Source organism: Chiloscyllium punctatum, chromosome 27, assembly GCF_047496795.1.
Source record: "Chiloscyllium punctatum isolate Juve2018m chromosome 27, sChiPun1.3, whole genome shotgun sequence".
Classification (NCBI taxonomy): domain Eukaryota; kingdom Metazoa; phylum Chordata; class Chondrichthyes; order Orectolobiformes; family Hemiscylliidae; genus Chiloscyllium; species Chiloscyllium punctatum.
The window spans coordinates 19,452,509-19,474,931 of record NC_092765.1 but is presented as its reverse complement, the minus strand read 5'-3'; the positions used below and the strand labels follow the sequence as shown (position 1 = coordinate 19,474,931).

The window sequence follows — 22,423 nt, the reverse complement described above, 5'->3', positions numbered from 1 at the left end:
ATTAAGAAATGAGATCAATGAAATTTTTGACAGCATTCTCCATGATTCATTGCAGTGCACGGAAGGCCCAAGATTGGAACAAGCAACTCAGTATATGAGGCAAGCCCAGGCTCAAAGTGTGCTACGTCGGTACCATTTGTCACAAATCTGAGATTCCATCCAAGCCCATAAGTTTTTCGCCTCTGCCAACAAAAAGCCGATCAAAAGCAAGGAAAAAGTGTCCATCAATATTTTAAAATGTTGGCATTAAGGTGTAAGGAAGCATTCCAAGCCGTAAGATTTCACAAGTTGCTATCCAATGCTCTGGTCACCTTCAGTAGTTTTGCAATACAAGATCACTACTTTAAAGGTAAATCAAACAGATCACCTCAAAAATATAAAATTCCTTATCTTTGCCAAGTATTCCAGTTGTGTAGTCAATGCTGAGCTTCCTTGCATCTGGCATTTTTCCAGAAAGTTTCTCAGTGTCTACAAATGCGATCTGGATTGTCCAGACTGCAACTCCTCCAGAATAGTCAGTAATCTCAGGAGATTTTTGTTGATCATTCACGATTCTTGCACAAGTTTTTTGAAGAATGAAATTCTGCAATCTTCTTGATGATTCTCTACTCTCTTTGTCCTAAACTTGAGAATACTGAGTGAGAACTTCAAGACATCACTATATAGGTACTGTAGCTACATGGTTATATCTCCCAGTTTTTCTTCAACCGTGAAACTTCACCATCCTGAGGATTTTCATTGTCAATTGATCTCTTTGAAAGAATCTATTGTGAAAGACCTGAGATTAATTGTCATCTTGTCAAGGGAAATTGGACCCTCCAAAGAGCATCCACTTGTCTTCCACTACAATGGAGACTTTACCTGTATCGAGGTAATCTAGAAACTCATGTCAATATTATGAGGACATAGGTTCCAATCCTAACATGGCAGATGGAGAAATTTGAATAAAATCTGCAATTAAAATCCAGCCTGATAGTGACTGTGTAACCACAGTTTTTTAAAATCTCCATGTTGTTCTCTAACGTCGTTTAGAGAAGGAAAACTGCCAACCTTACCTGGCCTGTTTGACTCATGATTCCAGACTTTCAGAAATCCATAGTCAATTGTCAGTAAAACCCATCTGGTTCACTAATGCCCTTTAGGGGAGGAAACTGCTGTCCTTACCTGATCTGGCCTACATGTGACTCCAAATCCACAGCAATACGGTTGACTTTTAACAGCCCGTTGGTTAAATAACGATGGGCAATAAATGCTCACCTAGCCAGCGACGCCCTCATCCCATGAATGAATAAGAAAAAAAAATGTGGTTGATTCTTGACTGCCCTCTCGACAAGCAGGACTGGACAAGAAATGCTGGCCCAGCCAGTGACACCCTCATCCCTTGAGTAAATCAAAAAAAAATTAATTTCCATCTGAAATGGCTTATGAAACCACTCTATTCACCGGCAACTTGGGATGGGTAACAAATGCCAGCTTTACTGTTAATACCCACATCATGTACAAGAATAAAATAAGTACTAGTTATTCTCAAATGAGAGGTTCCGTACTTTGGGTCTCTGAAATTTAGAAGAACAAAACATGATGTCATTGAAGCGTACAAGATTTTGTAGGAACTTGACATGTCAGACACTGAAAGGTTTTGTTTTCTCGTGCTGGAAAGTCGAGAACATGGGAGGCACTATGCAGGATGAGTGGCTGATCACTTAGGACACAGAAGAATAGACATTCATGCACTCAATAGGTTGTGAATCTTTGGAGTTCTTTACACCAGAGGATGATGGATGCCCCCATTGTTGAATATATTTAATGCTGGAACAGACAAAACTCTGGACTCCAGGGACATCAAGGTATATGGGAAGTGGGCAGGAAAATGCAGCTGATGCCAAAGATCAGTCATGACCATTTGAACAATGGGGTAAGCTTAATGGGACATCTGGTCCACTCCTGCTCCTTATTTCTTATATTTCTTGTTTTGAAATGAAGAAGAAAAGAAGAGGGGAGAGAAATGCAAATTTTTGTATGGTCTTCTTGGGATGTTGCTAAGCAACCTCAAGCTTAATGCAAAGGGTTGCACTGCATTTTCATTCCTTCAGAACCTTTTTTCCCATGATTCCTAGGAGACCCAAAGTGAAACAAATCTCATTATTTTGAAACTTGTCATTCATCGATTGCTTTATAAAGCTTGTGAGCAAGGAAATAGAAATTGTCACTCACTGGGATTTTTTTTCTTATGTTGATGCAAAGAAATTGAGTTCAAAAGGTTGTGTAGAAGAAAGGAACATCAATATTCCCAGCATATCAATTGCTTAAAGATGAACAGTGAGTTATGATCTGGAGTCCTGGCCAACATTTCTCCCTCACCCAACAATATCAAAAAAAGTTTACTTGTTAATTTGTCTTATTGTTGTTTTGAAACCTATCTCTCTCAAAGTGATCCTGGGGTTTAACCACCTGATGATACTGACTGGAGACTGCATTTTACTGCATGCTAGGCACTTTGAGATGTTTCTGAGGGATAGGATGATACACTTTTTAAAAGTACATTGTTGTTTCTTTGCTTCATTCTTTACATCAAAAACTTGGAAATGCTCTCCCTTCCTCATTCTTCCCTGCCTCCTAATTTCCACAGCATATTAAAACTCCAGCTTGTCCTTGAGGAGCCACCCCAATGATTTGCCTTAACTTCACTCTTTACTATTTTCAGCCTCGGAGGTAGTCAGTACCTTAACCTTTCTGTTAAGTTTCTCACCAAATATATATATTATCTTGGATTTGCTTGCTCAGGTGGATGCTCTTGACAAAGCTGGAAGTAGTCACTGCCATTGTCATAATCATGCTCTCGGATGTCCTCCTGAAGTCCTATGGGTCAAGTATCACTCATTTAAAATTCCTTCTTCAATCCAATGAAAGATATGTGTTTGGGCAACCTTCAGGGTTTGCCAAAGACTTCCAAACTAATTTGACTAAATTCCCAAAATAGAAGTATTTCTTTGGACAACGCTTACTGCAAGGATTGCAGGTGCTGTCTCCAGTTCTTTAACTGGTAAAGCCACCTGGTCTTGGGTGGTATTCCCTTTCTAGATCTTAACCTTCTGAATCAACATAGCTCTAATCTTTTAAATGTGATAGGCTCCAAGCTGATTTCATTACATTTTATTTCTGGGCTGCTTATATCGGTTTCTCAAACATACATGCATTCTGTCGAGATAAATCTTCTCTTCATAAAACGTGAAGTTAAATTCTAAGGCACATGAACCGTGAACGAGATCTCTGGAACACCATGAGTTGGCAGGTGTCTGACTGCAGCTCAGTTTGAGTTGACAATCATCCAGTTTGGCATGAAGATTTAATCTTTTGGATGCTGCTGCAAACATACCCAGGCCAAGTACTCATAGGAACATCAAACAATTTGTTTTCCTTTTTAATTTTCTTTGAATATTTCTGTTTACTAGTTGTACAAATATTGGAGCATAGGTTGAAAGGCTGTTAAAATGACTATCAAGAATCAGCCAATCCAACACTGAAGGGGCTCTTCGCATCCAGTTGTCTGGGACAATGTGAGGGTGTGTGTCAAGTGACCATTGGCAGTGAATGTGAGGATGGTGTGTTTAGAGGCTAGGGCTCATGGAAGACATGCCAGAAGTGTTGTCAACCATGAGCTTAGTGGATGACAGCTTTTCTCTCTTCCTTGTCACTTTTGTGCTACAATGATTCCACAATTTCCATTCCATTTCTTTAAAATCAGGCTGGAATCTTCAGGCATTTTACTGAAGGGGCAGTCACTATGGTGGGTGATTGGCCAACTATTTTCCTGCATTCCCCCCCAAAATGACATCGTCACCCATTAAATGTTAGGTGGGTAGTTGCCAAAATCAGCAACACACCCACTATTTAAAAAAATATGAGTAACTGGCCAGATGTGCTTTTTAACAAGCCGGTTAGCCTGAATGCCACACACACACACACACACACACACACACACCATTGAAATAAAAACATATCAAAGATCAAAGACAATTGGGTATCCAATTTGGAAACAAGAGTCCATTGCTAAAGCCCTGCTTTTAAAAAGGTTTGGAGAAAGTAGCATAGATTTTACAGATAATCTATGATGGTCCCATAATAGCATCAATTGATAAATACACTGCCAAGTGTAAGAGACCAGATTCTAGTCCCCGCTGAGTTGATTGATCTTAGCAACAATTGGTCCCAGCACCTATTTAAGCAGGGAAGGAAGGCTGAAATAAATAGACAGAATTTCCATTTCCAATCTCTCTACCATAACCTACTACTAGAAATTGAATGTGTGTGGAGGTTTAATGAGAAGGAGATTGTTTGCAGTGTCACTTTGATGGTATGTTACATTGATATCACTGTCTAGGGTGACAGCTGAAATACCAGAGGGCAATTGTACTTGTGTAAATTTATCACAACACAAGTAACAATTCCAGAGAATGAAATGAAATGCTTAAAATTCTTTATTACTGATGACAAACAACATTAAGTTGTCGAATTAAGTGGTGTTTTATTTTGCTTCATCCTAGGCTGCTTGTATTCCAGTACTGCTCAGTAATGGCTGGGAGCTACCGTTCTCCGAGGTCATTGATTGGAGCAAAGCTGTGGTGGTGGGTGACGAGAGGCTCCTACTCCAGGTAAGGGGCAATTACAAAATGGACTCAGCAATAAAATTCACGTAGCCACAGCTTCTAACTCAATACTTGTACCAAACCCCATCTCAGGAATAATGTTGAATGAATTAATTCCGTTGTTTCAGTTTTGAATCACTTAAGTCACCTGCATCCCTTTTTCCATAACGTGTGTAAGAAGAGCACTTGAGTTCTGATGGGTGATTTTAATCTGCAGATCAACTGGACCAATCACATGGGCAAAGATAACTTGGAAGATTAATTTACAGATTGCATCTGATTTGTTTTTTTAGAGCAGTACATTTCACAAACTATCAGAGGACAGGCAATTTTACATCTAGCAATGTGTAATGAGGTAAAATTAATAAGAGATCTCATAGTTTAGGATCCTCTAAGACGTAGCTGTCACAAATGATAGAGTTCCAAATTCAGTTTGAGGGACAGCAACTTTGGCTGTCAAACCTCAACTTGAATAAGGGCATTTACAGAGATATGAGGAAAGAGTTGTCTAAAATGGGCTTGGAAAATAGACTAAGGGAAAGGTCAATCGATGAGCAGTGATAGCCATTTAAGCGAATATTTCATAACCCTCAGCAAAGATTATTACAGTCAGAAACAGTTTAATGAGAAGGCTGAACCACTCACGGTTAACAAAGGCAGTCACGGAGCATATCCAGTCAAAAACTAAGGCACACAAAGTAGCTGAAGCTAGTGATAGGACAGAGGATTAGGAGTCTTTAGGAACCAGAACAGATTACTAAAAGGCTAATAAAGAGGGAGAAAATTGATTGTGAAAATAAATTGACAAGAAATATAAGAACAAACAACATGAGTTTCAATCGGTATGAGAAAAGGAAGTGTGTAGCTGAAGAGAATGTGGGACCCTTAGAAGATGTGACTAGGGAATTCATAACTGAGAAATGGCAGGTTATTTAAACCAGTATACTACATGAGTGTTCATGGTGGAGGACATGATGAACATCTCACAGATAACAGATAAGCAAGGTGCTAATGGAAGGAAAGAGTTGCATGAACAAAGTATTTGACAAACTAAGGCAGAGAAGTCACCAGCTCCTGATGCATCCAAGGATTTTAAAGGAAGTGGTTGCAGAGGTAATGGTGGAATTTGTTGATACATTCCTGAATTCACTGGATTCCAACATATTCTAGCAGACTGGAAAACTGCTGTGGGGCCACCCTATTCAATGAAAGGAGACAGAAAGCAGGAGACTGTAGGCTAGTTGTACATATCGACTACAGTAGTTCAAGTTATCAACTCACCACCACTTTCTCAAGTCCAATGAGGAAGAGGCAATAAATGCTGGCCAGCTTGCGATGCCTAACATTCTACGAGTGACTAAAAGAAAGTTGTGCTGACATCTGTTGTTGGGAAAATGCTGGAGTCCATTATTTAAAAATAAATCGCAGGACAATTAGAAAAGCATAATGCAGTCAAACAGACTCAACATGTTTTGTTTAAAGGGAATCGTGTTTGCCAAATTTGCTATAGTTCTTTAAGGATAATAGAAGCAGAGAAGATAAAAGCGAAAAACTGGTAGGTTTGGTGAACTTGGATTTCTAGAATGCATTTGGTAAGGTGCCAGTTAAAAGGTTATTACACAAGATAAGAGTTCACAGTATTTGGGGTAATGTATTAGCATTGACTGAGGATTGGTTAAGGTAGAAGACACAGTCAAGATTTTGAATCTTCTTCAGATGTAACAAGTGGAGTGTCACAAGGATCAGTCCCCTGGCTTCAATGATTTACAAGCCATATTAATGGCTTGGAGGAGGTGAAGAGTATAATGTGTCCAAGCTTACTGATGATATAAAAATAGGTGGGAGGAACATGTTTGATTAGATTCCCTACAATGTGGAAACAGGCCCTTCGGCCCAACTAGTTCACACCAACCCTCTGAAGAGTAAACCACCCAGACCCATTCTTCCTAAGAAATGCATCTAATGCTATGGGAAATTTAGCATGACCAATTCACCTAATCTGCACATCTTTGGACTGTGGGAGGAAACCAGACCACCTGGAGGAAACTCACGCAGACAAGGGGAGAATGTGCAAACTCCACACATTTGCCCGAGGCTGGAGTCGAACGCGGGTTCCTGGCACTGTGAGGTAGCAGTGCTAACCACTGAGCCACCGTGCTGCCCCACGGTGACGAGGACATAAACATTTGTAAGCAGATCTTGGTAATCCAAGTGAGTGGGCAAAAACCTGGAAGTTGGAGTTTGTTGTAGGTATGTGTGAGGTCATGTACTTCAATAGGAAGATTGAAAGACAGACTATTATTTAAGTGGAGAAAGACACCATAAAAGTGCACGACAGAGGGATCCGAGTGTTCTTGTGCATGAAACAAAATGTTAGCATGCAAATGCATCAAAGAATTAAAAAGGCAGATGAAAATTTGGCCTTTATTGCTAGGGAGTTCGAGTTTAAACTTAGGGAAATTCTGTTACAACTCTGCAGGATGCTGGTGAGGCCGCAACCAGAGTACACTGTTCAGTTTGGGCTCCTGTATTTAAGAAAGGATGTAGAAACATTGGAAGCAGTTCAAATGGGATTAATTGCGCTGATTTTTGAAATATTAGGGAGTGGAGGGTTATGAGTAACTGGCACAAAAGAGGGGCTGAGGCCTGGAGAAGACTAGCCATATTCTTACTAAATGGCAGGGCAGACTTGAAGGGCTGAATGGCCTACTCCTGCTCCTCTTTGCTACATTGTTATGTTCTATTTTTTGCATCTCACTTCCACATTCTTCACCATGTCCCCAGTTGTTCAGTTTTTCGCCAAGTAAAGTATGTTTGAAATAGTGTGTGTTTGGCTCCTACATTTTGTTCTAGTCAGCACCTCTTCATTAGTGAAAGGACACCTTTCCCGTACCAAAGAACTGAAGATAGACGAGTTAATAGAAGGAGGGCTATTGGGCTGAATCTTTGAGTCAGCCTGACTATCCTCAATTTCACAGAACAGTACACACATTCTTTATTCAATCACACACTCTGACAGTTTGAACATTACCATACTTGTTTATTGTTATTGATTTCATCTGGTCATTATCAGTTTAAAGATCTGTTCTTTGTTGCTTCCCTTTTGCTCACAGATTTCTCCCCCACCTTTCTAACAATTTGATTCTCTCCCAATTATCCATCCTTCATATTTTCAGTGCAAACAGACCGTCTGCTATTTGAACTTGAGCCCCATCCTGTTCTCTCGTCCAGCATTCACAAATCTTCCAGCAGGGGGCAGTGAAGAGCAATCAGGAGGAGAAACCCTGTTGATTTTCCCTTCTCTTGAATGATGACAATAAAGACAGTTGTAGTATCTCCATCAGTACTTGATCTAACATTAGTTAACGTAACACAAAATAGGGAGCCATCCTGGAATCTTCTTTGTACTTCAGTTCCATGTTATGTACATGCTTCACCTTTCAATGGTGTTAGCTGTGGCTCACTAGTTAACACATTTGCTACAGGAGTAGAAGACTGTAGCATCAAGTCCCACTGCAGAGACTTGAGCACAGAAATTGTTAACCCCACTCCCAACTCAGGAGTCTTTAACCAAACTTCGTTTAATTGGCACTTGCCAGAATTGCTCCTTTTTGTTGTATATGAGAAAGCTGCATTGTTGTTTACTTAAGGGGGCTAGACTGATTTTTGGTCCCTTAGAATCAAGGCACAATGTGGCAAATAGCTGGCTTCAGCCTGTCATATGGTAAATAGTGATGGTTTTTAGAATCCCTACAGCGTAGAAAGAGGCCATTTGGCCCATCGAGTCTGCAACAATTTCTGAAGAGCATCCTACCCATACCCAGCCCCCCACCCTATCCCTGTAACCCCACATTTACCATGGCTTACCCACCTAGCCTGCACATCCCTGGACACTGTGGGGCAATTTAGTCTGGCCAATCCACCTTACCAGCACATGTATATACTGTGGACAGAAACAGACAGAAGGTGCAATGCAAGCTCCACTATGACATCATCTGAGGCTGGAATTGAACCAGATCCCTTGTGCTGTGAGGCAGCAGTGCTGACTATTGCATCACCATGCCACCCTACGTGGGGGTCTACCTGTAAGCAAATAGTAAGAGGTGAATGGTTGTTGAAACAGTTTCTGAGCAGTGCTTGATTTCAGAAGATGAATTAAAATCTCTCCAATTCTATTTTATAGGTTCCCTCAACAGTCAGATCCATTGATAATGACAAAATCCTGGCATTCCGACAACACACCCAATTTTTGTGGGATGCATATTTTTCTTCTGTAGAAAAGATTGTATCGACCACATTGGAGGTGAGTGAGACAACCTTAGTTACTGATTTTTCTTTTAAAAATTCTTCTTTGTCCTTGGGAAATGTTTTTTGCTTAATATTATTTTTGTCAGCCTTGGCTCAATTGGCAGATTAGGAATGAGGTGTTAGTGCATCAGTGTCAAGTCTATGCTAGTGAGCATAGCCCGACTCACACCATTATTGCCTCACCCCACTTTTGTTGTATACCCAAATTACCTGCCATTGCTGGTGATGGACACTTACTGCTTCATCCATATCTCTAACCTCTTAATGTCTTGATGAATGTTACAGTGTGACATTGACTAAAGACCGAAACTTACATTAATTAGCTTTCTGGCCCTGGTTCCAGTATTAAATGTGCTGAGGCTTTCATTACAAGCATAACAGTGATTTCCTGTATTTGTCAAACTGAGAAGAGGTTGGAGGTTTGACAACAGAGCAAAGGTTGAAGATTGGCAGCCTGACCTTTGTTAAGAGCACTTGGTTCATTCATCCTGGTTACTCTACCATAGACAGAAGATCCATTTATCAGATATAAATAAGAGAATCAAATTTCCAAGGCTGGTTTCCAGCAAATACAGAATTTTGGAGAGAGCAATGAATCTGTAACTTAAGAAATGGATTTGCACCGTATGGTTACAGGCATTCACTCAACTTTTATTTGATAAAAGTCATTATATTGAACAGCATACTTCTGAGACATACAATATGACTACAGTCAGACTATTAGAACTAGGAGTAGGCTAACTGGACCCTCAAGCTACTCCAAGCGTGCACTAAGATCTACCAGAGTATTATACCATGCAATACACAATGTATAATCCTATTGCTAAAACAGCTGTACATAATCCAGTATTACCTGTTTGAGTCACAGTGTAATTTATAGGCAAAGCAAAGTAACTATAGCAAGTGGACAAACTCAGTTCAGTTAGAAACTAAGTGTTTCTCTTGTTTCAATTTGCTTCTTCAAATCTACCTTGTTTACCGCCTAACCAATGTTACATGTGTGTCTTAAAGTCCAATTTTACTTAATCACTCTCCTTTGAAATGCCTTGGGATACTTTACCACATAAATGTGTGTTGCCTTGGGTGGGAAATCTGACCAATCAGGCAGTGGAGGCCAGAAAAGTGCCTTCACCCAGCATCAAGACCCTGACTTCCCACCCATCAGGAGCTGCTGGCCAATCAGAGGCCAGCAACACTCTTGTTCAACAGCACCACAGGAAAGCTAAGGCTGTTGCAGGAAAACAAAAACCTACTGGGCATCAGGAATCACGGAGTAACCCAAATCAGTGATGGCATAAAATCATGTTCTTGTTGAGGTGGTGAGGGTAGTCACAGTATAGGGCCTTGCCTGAGGAGCATAGAGTCAGCAGCAAGGTAAAGGAGGTGGCTCTCAGTCTGCTTTCCCTTTCTCAATGCTGGCTTGCTAAATTAGGCAGAGTGTGCAACTTTGACAGATTCCTTCCCAGGAGAAGACAAACAGTCCATCGTTGATTTACTTGTCATGTGACCCACATGGCAAAGTGCGTCCCTACAGCTGGTTTAATACAACAGTGTTGGGGACATGGCCTCTGGTGGTCATCTGTTGTCCACTCAATAATCTCAGTTGGTGCCAGGGCACACATTGGCCAGGTGCTTTCTCAATCTGAACCTGAAATAGTCATCACTGCTCCCCCCCCCTCCACCCCTGCCACCACTCAATTAAATGCCGCCCTTGCCTTAGTTGGTTGCAACAATTATGTTTATTTCTTTTCAACACACAGCTATCACACATCAGTTGAAATGAATTAATTACATCAATATGAAGGAAATAATTGCAGGGTTTTCCTGGGTGAAAGAAAGGTATTCCATTACCTACTCATCCCAAGAGAAAACCCTAAAACATGTCAAACACAGATAGTAAGTGTTTCAAAAAAAAGTGGAGGATGGGGGAGGGTTTCTAGTAAAAACAGGAAGAATAAAAAGCAGACACAGTTCTTAAAAATTTGAGTTGTGAGTGAAACGAGAATCCATGGCTTTTCAGTGGTTGTCTTGTTTCCTCAACAGTGGTGAAATTTGTAGAATCATGGAGTTTTCTGTGATTATTTTTCTCCCACATTGCCTTTTTATTAGGCTTTTCATGTGAGAGAGAAACTGAGGCACAGAGAACAGGGAGAGAGGAAGCCTTCCAACCTCTGTTAATATGAATCCACTTTTCCTGCCTCTCTGTTTTGCCAAGCAAGCTGCTAAATTATCACTTGTTTGTATATTCTTGAGTCTAGCTTATTGCCTTTGCATTCCGAGTATTCTGCAGGCAACCTTTAACTTCCCAATACGGGAACCTGTCAGGCAAGTGTGAATTAAACAGGAGAAAGTGAGGACTGCAGATGCTGAAGATCAGAACTGAAAATGTGTTGCTGGAAAAGCGCAGCAAGTCAGGCAGCATCCAAAGTGCAGGAGAATCGACGTTTCGGCCCTTCCTGAAGAAGGGCTCATGCCCGAAACGTCGATCCTGCTGCTCCTTGGATGCTGCCTGACCTGCTGTGCTTTTCCAGCAACACATTTTCAACTCTGAATTAAACAGGAGGCAGACATCCTGATGCTGACTTAGTTGTTTAGTTTCACTTTCTTTGAATGAGATGATAATTTCAATGCAGCTGTCTTCTTATATTCTGTATGGGTTCCTTGGACTTGCCTTAGTTCAGAATCAAAAGATGTGAAGCTTGAAGGGCACAGCTGATCAGACAGCATCTGTGGAGCAGGAAAGTCAACATTCATTCTGAAACGTTTCAGCTTCACACCTATTGACTCTGACTTCCAGCATCTGTAGTCATTGCTGCCTCAGATTGTATTCAGGTGATCACAGCAATTATGTTAAGTAATTATTTGCCCTCTTTCACTTTACTGCATTAAGGTCATGGGAATTAAGAAGAGATGTGAGAGTTGATTATCGACAGTTAATGTTTACTGTTTATCACAACAACATCCTCAACAGCACCAAGACCATTGACTTCCAGATCCATTACCCCACCCATTTCTGCCCCTGCCACAGCACACCTACTGCATAAACCCTCATCCACTGCTTTGTAATTTCTCAGCTCAGGTATTCCAATGTTCTCCTGGTTGGCCGCCACCTTGCGGCCTATGTAAGGTTCACGTCATCCAAAACACTACTGCTCATATCCTAATGTGCACTGAGTCCCATCTCATTATCATTGATCTACATTACCATGAGGTCTGGTGATTTATTGGTATTAAAGTTCCAAACCTTGTTTTGTGATTCCTCCACGGCTTCAACTCCTGTTTTGTAACCTCTCCAAGCTATAGAACTCTTCGGAACCCCTTTACCTCTTCAATTTTGGTCTTGCAAATCTCAATTTTCAACATTCCACCTCTCGGCCGTTGTCAGCTGTGTCCTCAGCTACCTTAGTTCAAAGCTTTAGATTCCCTTCTGAAACCACTTGTCCTATACCATGCTGTCTTCCTCTGTGATGTTCTTTGTAACCTACCTTTTTACCGAAGCAATTGTTTGTCTACTTTAATATGATGTTGTGTGTGGCTTTGTGTCAAATTTTGTTTGTTAATTCTCTTGCAAAGCATCTTGGAATGATTTACTATGTTCACCTTGCTGTGTAAGTTGTTGTTGATTAGTCATCATTGGGAAGAATGCAGTAGAAAGGGAACATGATTCAGTGATGCAACATGTTGATAACTATTCATAATTGGGAGGTGTAACCTTTCTTTTAACACAAAACAATCAGTGTTAAGTCTCAAATGGCTGGTTTAGAAATTTTCTAATCAAACTGTTCAGAGATGTTGTTATAAACTTTTGGATCAGGTAAGACTCATACCTGGGTATCCTAGTTCAAAGGTGGGGACACTACCATTGTTCCTCGGAGGCTGGTCTAAGACGGTCAAATACCTGGTAAGTTAAGATGAGATTCATGGATAGTTATGGGCTGGGAGATTAATCAAAAGGTAGCACACGTCCCAGTGTTGTGCCTATTAGCTAAGCAGCTTGGCAGATATTTAACTTAATGATAGAAAGATGCATTTGATAAGGTACAAATCTAAGGTTGATTGAGATCACCTACTTACTCTGAAGCAATAGAAAAAGCTGAACTATAGGGGCTTGAGGAAAGGTAAATATAGAGTTTCGCTTGGTTATCTTTCAAAAGTAGAAGAATTTAATCAAATTTTCCCTTTAAGAAGTTAAGTAAATGGGATAGAGTCTGCCATATTGTTGATTGTTTCTGGGCTGTGGAAGGAAAGTAAGTGGGCAGAGTTAGGTAGATCGTATTTACCCTTTGGATGGGTCCATATGGAATAGAATGTACATGTTGTGGAACTGGGAGGTTTGGTTGTCAAAATGGAACAATGCCAGCTAATCAGACAGAAGCAAGGACTCTTCATGAATAGAGTTTATTAACTATTCTGTCTTACTTTTTTTTTAATGAAGATACCATTGTGAATAGAGTTTTTTTTTGCCTTTTCTCTTTTTCTGTCCATCATCAGGAAAACACTCATGTGGCCACTTGAATATTGACAAGCAAAGCCTGTTAATGGCTTTGCTAACTTGTAAAGCTGAGGGGTGGGAGAACAGGGAGAGAGGATGGACTAATTTGAAATGGAGTTGGAAGGGGAAATAAAACACTGCATTCCCTGTGGTACCCAACTCTCTTGAAAGGAATCAAGAGCATTGAAAGGTATTGCATGTTCCCTCTTCAAGGACAGTCAAGGTACTACTCAGTCTCACATCTCCCTTCTCAAACCAGTCCCACCTGTTCCTTTTTTTTTATTATTAAACTTATTTTTCTAATGAAACTAGTCAGAGATGTTACTTTGCACCTCTGAAGCAGGTGGGATTTGAACTTGTGCCCCTCGGTCCAGGAATAGGGACACTACCATTGTGCGACAAGAGGTCACTATTCCCCTTTCAATTTTTAAAAAAATTTTTTCTTTTTTATCATTTATCTTTTTTTCCCCTTTTCAGGTTGTGTGTGTGTGTAGGTGTAGGACACAGTGAAGAACAATGAGTGTAAAAATCTTTATTTATATTCCACCACCAGGAAGAAAGGAAACACCCAAGTGGCCAGTGACAAGCAATGGCCTTCTCAATAAAAAGCAAAGCTGAGTGATCAAAAAAGTGAAGGGGAGGGCTGGGATTAAATCAAAATAGAGTAGGAAGGGGAAATAAAACACTCCACACCCCGCTGGGCTCACCACTCCCTGAAAACATCGAGGATATTGGTAGGCACTGTGTGCTCCTTCTCCAGAGACACCCAGGCCCAGATGTAACTGTGGAAGAGCGGCAGGCAATCGGCCATTGTGACCCCCTCCACAGTCCACTGCCTGGACCTGTTTATGACCAGCCTGGCCAGGCCCAGGAGCAGACACACAAGGAGATCTTCTGACCTGCTCTCCCCCCTCCGCACTAGATGCCCAAAGATCAGGAGTGTGGGGCTGAAGTGCAACCGAGAAAGAAAATCAACAAGGGAGTGTAGGTGCCCACACCCAATATATACATGGTCCACGGAGCACCACAGAACAAGCAGTTGGGCTGGGAGTCCGTGAACCACCGCAATCTGCGGTTGCAGGGGACTCCACCCCAGATCGCTGAGCAAAAGGGGGATGACTCCCACGTAGAGAGCCCTACACTTGGGATCCTCACCGCCCGGTGGTAAATGGGCACACCAAGGCATGTCCAGGCAGTGGGTAAGGGAGAAGAGGTGGATGGTGTACAGCAGCAGTCGATACATGGCTCAGCATTTTAGGTCCCTAAAGGGACAAAACTAAAACCCCTGAGGTGACTCAGGTTGTGGGGCACAGGCTCCCACAGGAGGTACGGAACCGTGGGGCCACTATTCCCCTTTTTTTCAAGGAAATAAATAGAAAGAGACCCCAGAAAAAAAACAATCACAACAAACAATAAAGATAACCAAACATCAAAAAAAGTCTACCTGAAACAAGGGGGAGAGACTCCCTTTTTTTTAATTCTTCTTTCACACATTGATCCAGCTCCCTCAGAGCCAGCTTTCAGAGTGAAAAGAATCTCTGATACTCCTGTTTATTTTTTTCTACTCCTGTTAATTTTTTTTTCTTTTTTTTAAACCCACCACAGTACCGCCTAACTGCGGTAGTGCTTATATTTTTCCCCAGCACCCATGTTGTGTGTGTGCAGGTGTGAGATACAAGGTGCATGAATCTTGATTCAAATTTCCACCACCAGGAAGAAAAGAAACACCCGAGTGGCCAGTGACAAGCAGTGCCCTTCACATCAAAGGGCAATACTGTGTGATCAAACGGTGAAGGGGAGGGCAGGGATTAAATCAAAATAGAGTAAGAGACTCCCCTTTTATATCTATCCAGTCAATTGACTAATCAATTAACCCAATCAATTGCTTAACTACTTGCTATATTGGTGATCTAAGTAATTTTTTTTCAGTATCAGTTTTAATAATCTTTTGTGTATTTTAATTTGTTGTTTTTTTTATCAAGGACCGTAAAGTGACAGTCATGGGGGATAATAATTATGTTGGTCACTGCGGAGATAATTCCTCGACGTGAAAGTAATGTGCTGTACAACTAGGGCTTTAGAAAGCGTTTAAATCATTAGTGTTATATAATCCGATCACATGTTTCTGAGGAAGATGCAATAAATTAACCTGGAGCTTGGAGCAAAATAATGGAGACAGTGAGACTGTGTAATAGGTAATGCTTCTGGAGGTGACATCAGAAGATAGAACTTGATACTTTGTCATTAGCTTGCACCTTAGATGCAGTGCAGCACTGTGTGAAGAAGGGTGCCGAATCATTTTCTGTTCAGTATATGGTATCTCAGGAAAGAAAATGGAAAGTAAACTCCTTTCAACAAATAACGCATTTCGAAATAGATGAGTGCATCTCGCATATTGGAAAGGAAAATCATTCCGTAATTTTATGTCATCAGTGTGAAGTGATGGATGTGATCTCAACCAGAACATCACTTGAGATGCCACTATTTGCCTCAAAACCTTAATCTGGGGGATTGTGGGGTTGGTGAGATAAAGAAAATGAGCCACTTATCCTCATTCGAAATGTAGAACAAAGAACAATACAGCAAAGGAACAGGCCCTTCAGCCCTTCCATACTAAAATTATCTTCACTTACAGGCTCCGGATCCCTCTATTCCCTTCCTATTCATATATTCATCAAAGTGTTTCTTGAATATTGCAATTGTGTCTGCTTCCACCACCACCTCTGGTAACATGTTCCAGGCATTCAACACTCTTTGTGTGAAAAACCTGCCTCACACATCTCTTTTAAACTCCTAACCTCCTCCACCCTCCCCCCCAACCTTGAACCTGTGTTCCCTCGTAATTGACCCCCATCCACCAACCCCCCCCCCCAACTCTGAGAAAAAGCCCAATGCCTTCCACTTTATCCATGCCGTTCATAATCTTGTAAACGTATATCCAGTCGCCCCTCAACCTCCTACGTTCCATTAAAAACAAACCCAGTCTATCCAATCTTTCTTCATAGCCAAAATCCCCCATATGAAGCAACATCCTGGTAAACTTTTTCTGTACCCCCTCCAAAGAATCCATATCCTTCTGGTAGTGTGGTGAACAGAACTATATGCAATATTCCAAGTGTGGCCTAACTAAATTTCTATAAAGCTGCAGCATAATCTGCCTATCCTTATACTCAAAGCCCCTTCCAGTGAAGGCAAGCATGTCATAGGCCTTTGTAACTACCTCATCTACCTGCCCTGCCACCTTCAGTGATCTGTGGATCTGAACACCCAGATCCTCCTGCGTACCCAACGGTTCTGCCATTCACTTTATAATTTCCACCTGTACTTCACCTTACAAAATGCATCATCTCACATTTGTCCGGATTAAACTCCATCGGCTATTTCTCTGCCCATGCTTCCAACTGATCTATATCCCACTGTATCCTCTGACAATCCTCTTTACTATCTGCAACTCCAGTGGTCTTTAATCATCCACAAACTTATTAATTTGACTAGCTACATTTTACTCCAAATCATTTATGTAGACCATGAACTGCAGCGGTCCCAGCACGAAGCCTTATGGAACACCACTAGTCACAACCCTGCATTCTGAAAAGCATCCTTTCACTGCTACACTCTATCTCCTATGACTAAGCCAGTTCTGTATGTTACTTGCCAGCTCACCCTGATAACATGTGAGTTCACCTTTTGTACCAGTCTACCATGAGGGACTTTGTCAAAGGCTTTACTGAAGTCCATATAGACAACATCAACTGCTTTTCCTTCATCAATCATCTTCATCACCTCCTCAAAAAACTCAATAAGGTTAGTGAGGCATGACCTTTCCTGCACAAAACCATGCTGTCTATCACTAATAAGACCATTTACTTTAAAATGCATATAGATCTTGTCCTTGACAATCTTTTCCAATAATTTCCCTACCACCAACGTGTGGCTCACAGGCCTGAAATTTTCTGGATTATCTCTGCTGCCCTTTTTAAATAATGGGACAACATTGGCTATTCTCCAGTCCGCTGGAATCTCACCTGTGGCTAAAGAGGATACAAAGATGTCTTTCAACATGGCCAAAAAGGATATAAAGATGTCTGAACATGGTTCAGTTACTGCAGCTCTCCCCGTTACCTTGACTACACATCCTGCTTCCTGTAAGGATTCAATTACATTCTTGCTGTTTCTCTGCCTCTGTCACATCTGTTCCAATGATGGCTTCTTCTACTGGGCTGCTTCCTTTGTGACTGTCCTTTTGCTCCAATGAGAATTCTCCCCCACTGTGATTGACAGGGCCCTCAGCTGTGTCCATTACATCTCCCACAATACATTCTGCCCTCACCCTTTCTCCTCCTTCCCAGAACAACAATAGGATTCTACATGTCTTTTCTATCCACTCCATTAGTCTCAACATTCAAAGGATCATCCTTTGCCATTTGTGCCACCTCTAGCAGGATGCTACCACCTAGTACATCTTCCTCTCCCTTCCACTGCCAGCCTTACACAGAGACCAATCCCTCTGTGACATCCTGGCTGCCACATCCTCACATGGCCTGTCACTGCCCACCACCGCTCCCCCCCCCCCCCCACCCCACTCCCTGACCAAGGCCCCACAAGTAAAGCAGCATTTCACTTCTACTTTTTTCTATCTTGTTTACTGCTCATATTGCTGTCTCTTTTACTTTGGCAAGACCAAATGTAGATTAAGTGACTGTTTTATGAATCATTTTTCTTTGTAGAAATGATCCCAGATTCCCAGTCGCTTGCTATTCCAATAAGTCCAGTTGCTGAGATGCTTTATATTTCTGTCCTGGACCTGCTGCAATGTTCCAACAAAACACAACATAAGCTTGAAGAGCAACTTCACTTTTCTCTTAGGCACTCTACAGCCTTGAGATCTCAACATTGAAATCTATAATTTCAGAAACTGACTATTTTATATGTCATCTCCATCTTTCTCAAATACTCCTCTTCAGCCATCCCATTCTCTACAACTGTGTTGTGTTTATATCTTGTTTACTTTGCACATAGAAGCAAGGATTATTTCTCTCCCTTTCACACCTTAATTTATACAGTCCTGTTTTTACATCTCTTTTTCTTTTTCTCCAGTATTAATAACCCCTTTGTCTTTTGCAGTGGGCCTCTATACCATCCACATTTTTGCCCTCGATACCATCTGCCTCTGTCAACAATAAGTAACCTATTTCCAACACCTTTCAATTCTGAAGAAATCATACAAAACTCAAATGTTAATTCTGTTTTCTATCCACAGATCCTGCCAGACCGGCTGAGTTTCTCCAACATTCTCTGTAATTGTTTATTAATTTTGTTGTGCAGCCTTTGAAGGGAACTGATGAACTGACCTGAGGAGAGGATTGATAGGGAGTCTAATTTCTTGTTTTCTGCAACTTTCTGTATCTACACAGTCAGTTAAACAAGGAAATCAAGATGTTTCTATCTGATTTACATCTCTGCACACCTGTATCTTGCCAAGAGACTTATATTAAATACATGAGGGGCAAGTTGCAGTCAATAACCATCAAATACTCCTGGAAAAAGTGAAGGTTGGTGCATCAAAATAGAAGTGAATTTTTAATGGATTGGCAAATCATCATTACTGACAACCATCTCTCTAACTTGAATGCTTTATTTTATATTTGTGGAGTTTCATTCCCTCAAAATTTAACTACTTTTAGCAATTTAAGATCTTTATTTAAATTTAAAATCTTTATTTTCCTCTCTTTGTTTTATTTTTATTAATGTGATTTTGCCTTGAATTAAATATTCTAAAGTACACCTCACGGTTTAGGCTAAGCCTATTTCATTATGAATTCTTCAATCAGATTGTTTGAAAAACTGTCAGGAATTTGTGGAATCGGTGACTTAGAATATTTTTAAGACAGAGATGGATAGATTCTTGTTGAACAATTAATCAAAGGTTTTTGGGGAAGATTGGGAATGTGGAATTTGAAACACAAATGATTCTTATTGAATGTGAAACAGGCTCAAGGGACCAAATGGTCTACTCCTGCACCTATTTTGTAAGTTCATCAGAGACCTGCTGGTTCTCTTTTTGCTACCACAGTTCGACTGCAGAGGGCGTTGTATGGAAAAAGATTGACAATAACTGCAGGAAGTTGCTTTTTGATAGCCTACAAAATATCTTTGGGCCACTATAAAATGCAGTGATGATACTGTTCCTTTGCTGATGAACTTAAAATCTAACCCATTGATTGAGGGCAGATTTGACTTTACTGTGATGGACCTCACAGTTGAATAAGCTGTTAACATTTGCTGACCAGGCTCTTACTGCCATGACAGCATGAATTCAAACCTCAGTGTAGCAATTTAAGCATCTGAATTCACTGCTTAAAATAAAGTCTGTCAAAGTGATGATGAAAATCAGTGCTCTTTAGTGAAAGAAAACTTGATGTCCTTACCCAGTCAGTGCTAACAAGTTCCTCCAGTCCCTTACCAACATAATTACATCTCAACTGCTCTTGGGACAACCACAAATAGGCAGCAGATACCAGGCGTGGGAGAGAAATCCATAACCTGAGATGAATTAAATGACACACTTGGAGAATGGAATTGGAAATATAGTGCTTACTCCCTTTGCTGCATCTTGTCATCACAGATGTTTCTCTCAGATTGCAAAACCAATTGCACTCAACTTAAGCCTATTAAGGAAACAACTTGCATTCCATAAATACAAGCCCTTTTCTGCCTGCCTTCGTTGGTCCCATGTTGGGATGTAGCTCCACCAAAAATCAAAACAATTGGTAGGCTTGGCTTTATTGGTCAGTGCATTGAGTATAGGAGTTGAGAGGTCAAGTTGTAGTTATACAGAACATTGATTAGGCCGCTTTTGGAATACTGCTTGCAGTTCTGGTCTCCCTGCTATATGAAGGATGTTGTGAAACTTAAAAGGGTTCAGAATAAATTTACAAGGATGTTACCAAGGTTGGAGGATTTGAGCTATAGGGAGAGGTTGAATAGGGTAGGGCTGTTGTCGCTGGAGCATTGGAGGCTGACGGGTGAAATTGTAGAGGTTTATAAAATCATGAGGAATATGTATAGGATGAATAAATAAGATCATTTCCCTGGTCAATCCAAAAATACAGGGGAGAGGTTTAAGGTGAGAGGCAAAGATTTAAAAGGGACCTGAGGGGCAACTTTTTAACGTACAGAGTGGTATGTGTATGGAATGAGCTGCCAGGGGAAGTGGTGGAGGTTGGTACAATAATAACATTTAAAAGGCATCTGGATGGGTATATAAATAGGAAGGGTTTAGAGGGATATGGGCCAAATGCTGACAAATGGGACTAGATTAATTTAGGATATCTTTTCAGCATGGATGAGTTGGACCAAAGGGTCTGTTTCCATTTTGTACAGCTCTATGATTCTATAACCCTATAATTGGGAATTGGAGAGTTGGGCTAACTTATAGAGTCATAGAGATGTACAGCATGGAAACAGACCCTTCGGTGTAACTCATCCATGCTGCCCAGATATCGGGTATGTTTGTGAAATGTGTAACGAGTTGGTTGTTTTATATTTAAATACCAGCCGGATGCTTTCCCTTGTAAACCTCTCAACCTCTCCCAGTCTAGGATTCCGGTTTGGCTTCAATTTCCGCAGTTGGGAATTTCACATGGACCTTGGAATCTGAGATGTTACAGCTCCTGACAGCTCTTTGAAATTATTGGTATAGACATGATCGACTGACTGCTACCTCTCTCTTCTTTCCCCTGCCCCCAACCAGAAAGGAGAAACTAGAGCAGTAGTTGAGATTTGAAATTATTAAAGTTGAAACAGAATCTGAACAGCTGTAAAATGCCTCTGTGAAAGAAGAGAAGCTGTTCCTTTGAATTTCATTGGAATAGGATAGGAGTCTGAGATCAGAGTGGAGTGTAGATTTAAAGAGCTACCAGCTCCAGCCATTCTGCCCAACTTCAGCCAGTTAGTTGTGCTTCATGCATAAATGTTTATAAGCTATTTGACCACTGGATGCAATTTTACTTCTGAACACCCACCCATGCTGAGGAGTGCATGCGTGTACTGAGTCAGGGAAAGCTCACAGCAGAGTGATTTTAATTTGTTTGACTGTTTTTTCTCTTCCTTCCGAAGGGAATAAATGCCCGTTACTGTTACATGTGCACACACACACCCATTCAACCACAAAAAAATATACCTAACCACCCAGCTCCACATAAACTCATTCAACTCCAGTAAACACCCGCATCTCTTACACAGCCATCTAACAATTGCATACCCCCCACACACATCCCTAATATAACCACATATATACCATGACACTTGCACACATAATATACATACCTAATACATGCATATACCTGCATTTACACCCACTTATACAGATCTCTTCAGCACAGTGATGGCAATGAGAGTTTAATGAAGCATACCTAAATTAGGAGGGAGGGAAAATATCACTGACGATAGCGGCCTTTCTGCTAAGAAACCTGACTCCTCGAGTTGATCAACGGTCAATTAATCAATTAGTTGTTGTACTTCCCACAATACATTCACAATCATTATTCTCAATCTGTGAATTGGTGCTGAATAGATTTAATTCTAAACTCAATGTACCATGGAATTGATTGAGCTGCGCTCCCCAATCCATTTATTATGTGCACAGTAAAATTCCTGTTTCTGCCCGGTTGCTCAGCTGATGAAGACACCACTTTGACTAGCTCTAGTCAAAGAGATTAAAAAAGTGTTTGACTAGTGCACTGATTATAGAGCTTTGGAAAAGGTCAACAGGTGACGAGAGTGTTGAACTTCACACATGTCACCCAGTTGCTTTGAGAAACTTGAGATAAAAATAGAAGGTATTTGGTCCCTGTGCAGTTTTTATCAAGTCTCCAATACAGCTACACAGGACTGCACTTGCACTTATTTTAACCGTACATTTTTACCAGATAAAACATTTATATTGCAAGGCAATGACCTCTGAATTTAATTATTT

General features: G+C 40.9%; 1 protein-coding gene across 1 annotated transcript in view; it reads left to right on the top strand.

Moving 5' to 3' along the window:
• The window catches only part of LOC140453512 (exostosin-1-like), a 255,525-nt gene that overhangs the window by 201,045 nt on the left and 32,057 nt on the right, over window positions 1–22,423 (top strand). The window contains exons 3-4 of the mRNA XM_072548249.1: window positions 4,545–4,652; window positions 8,830–8,949. Of these exons, the coding sequence (XP_072404350.1) occupies window positions 4,545–4,652; window positions 8,830–8,949 (228 nt within the window). The remainder of the gene's footprint in view (window positions 1–4,544; window positions 4,653–8,829; window positions 8,950–22,423) is intronic.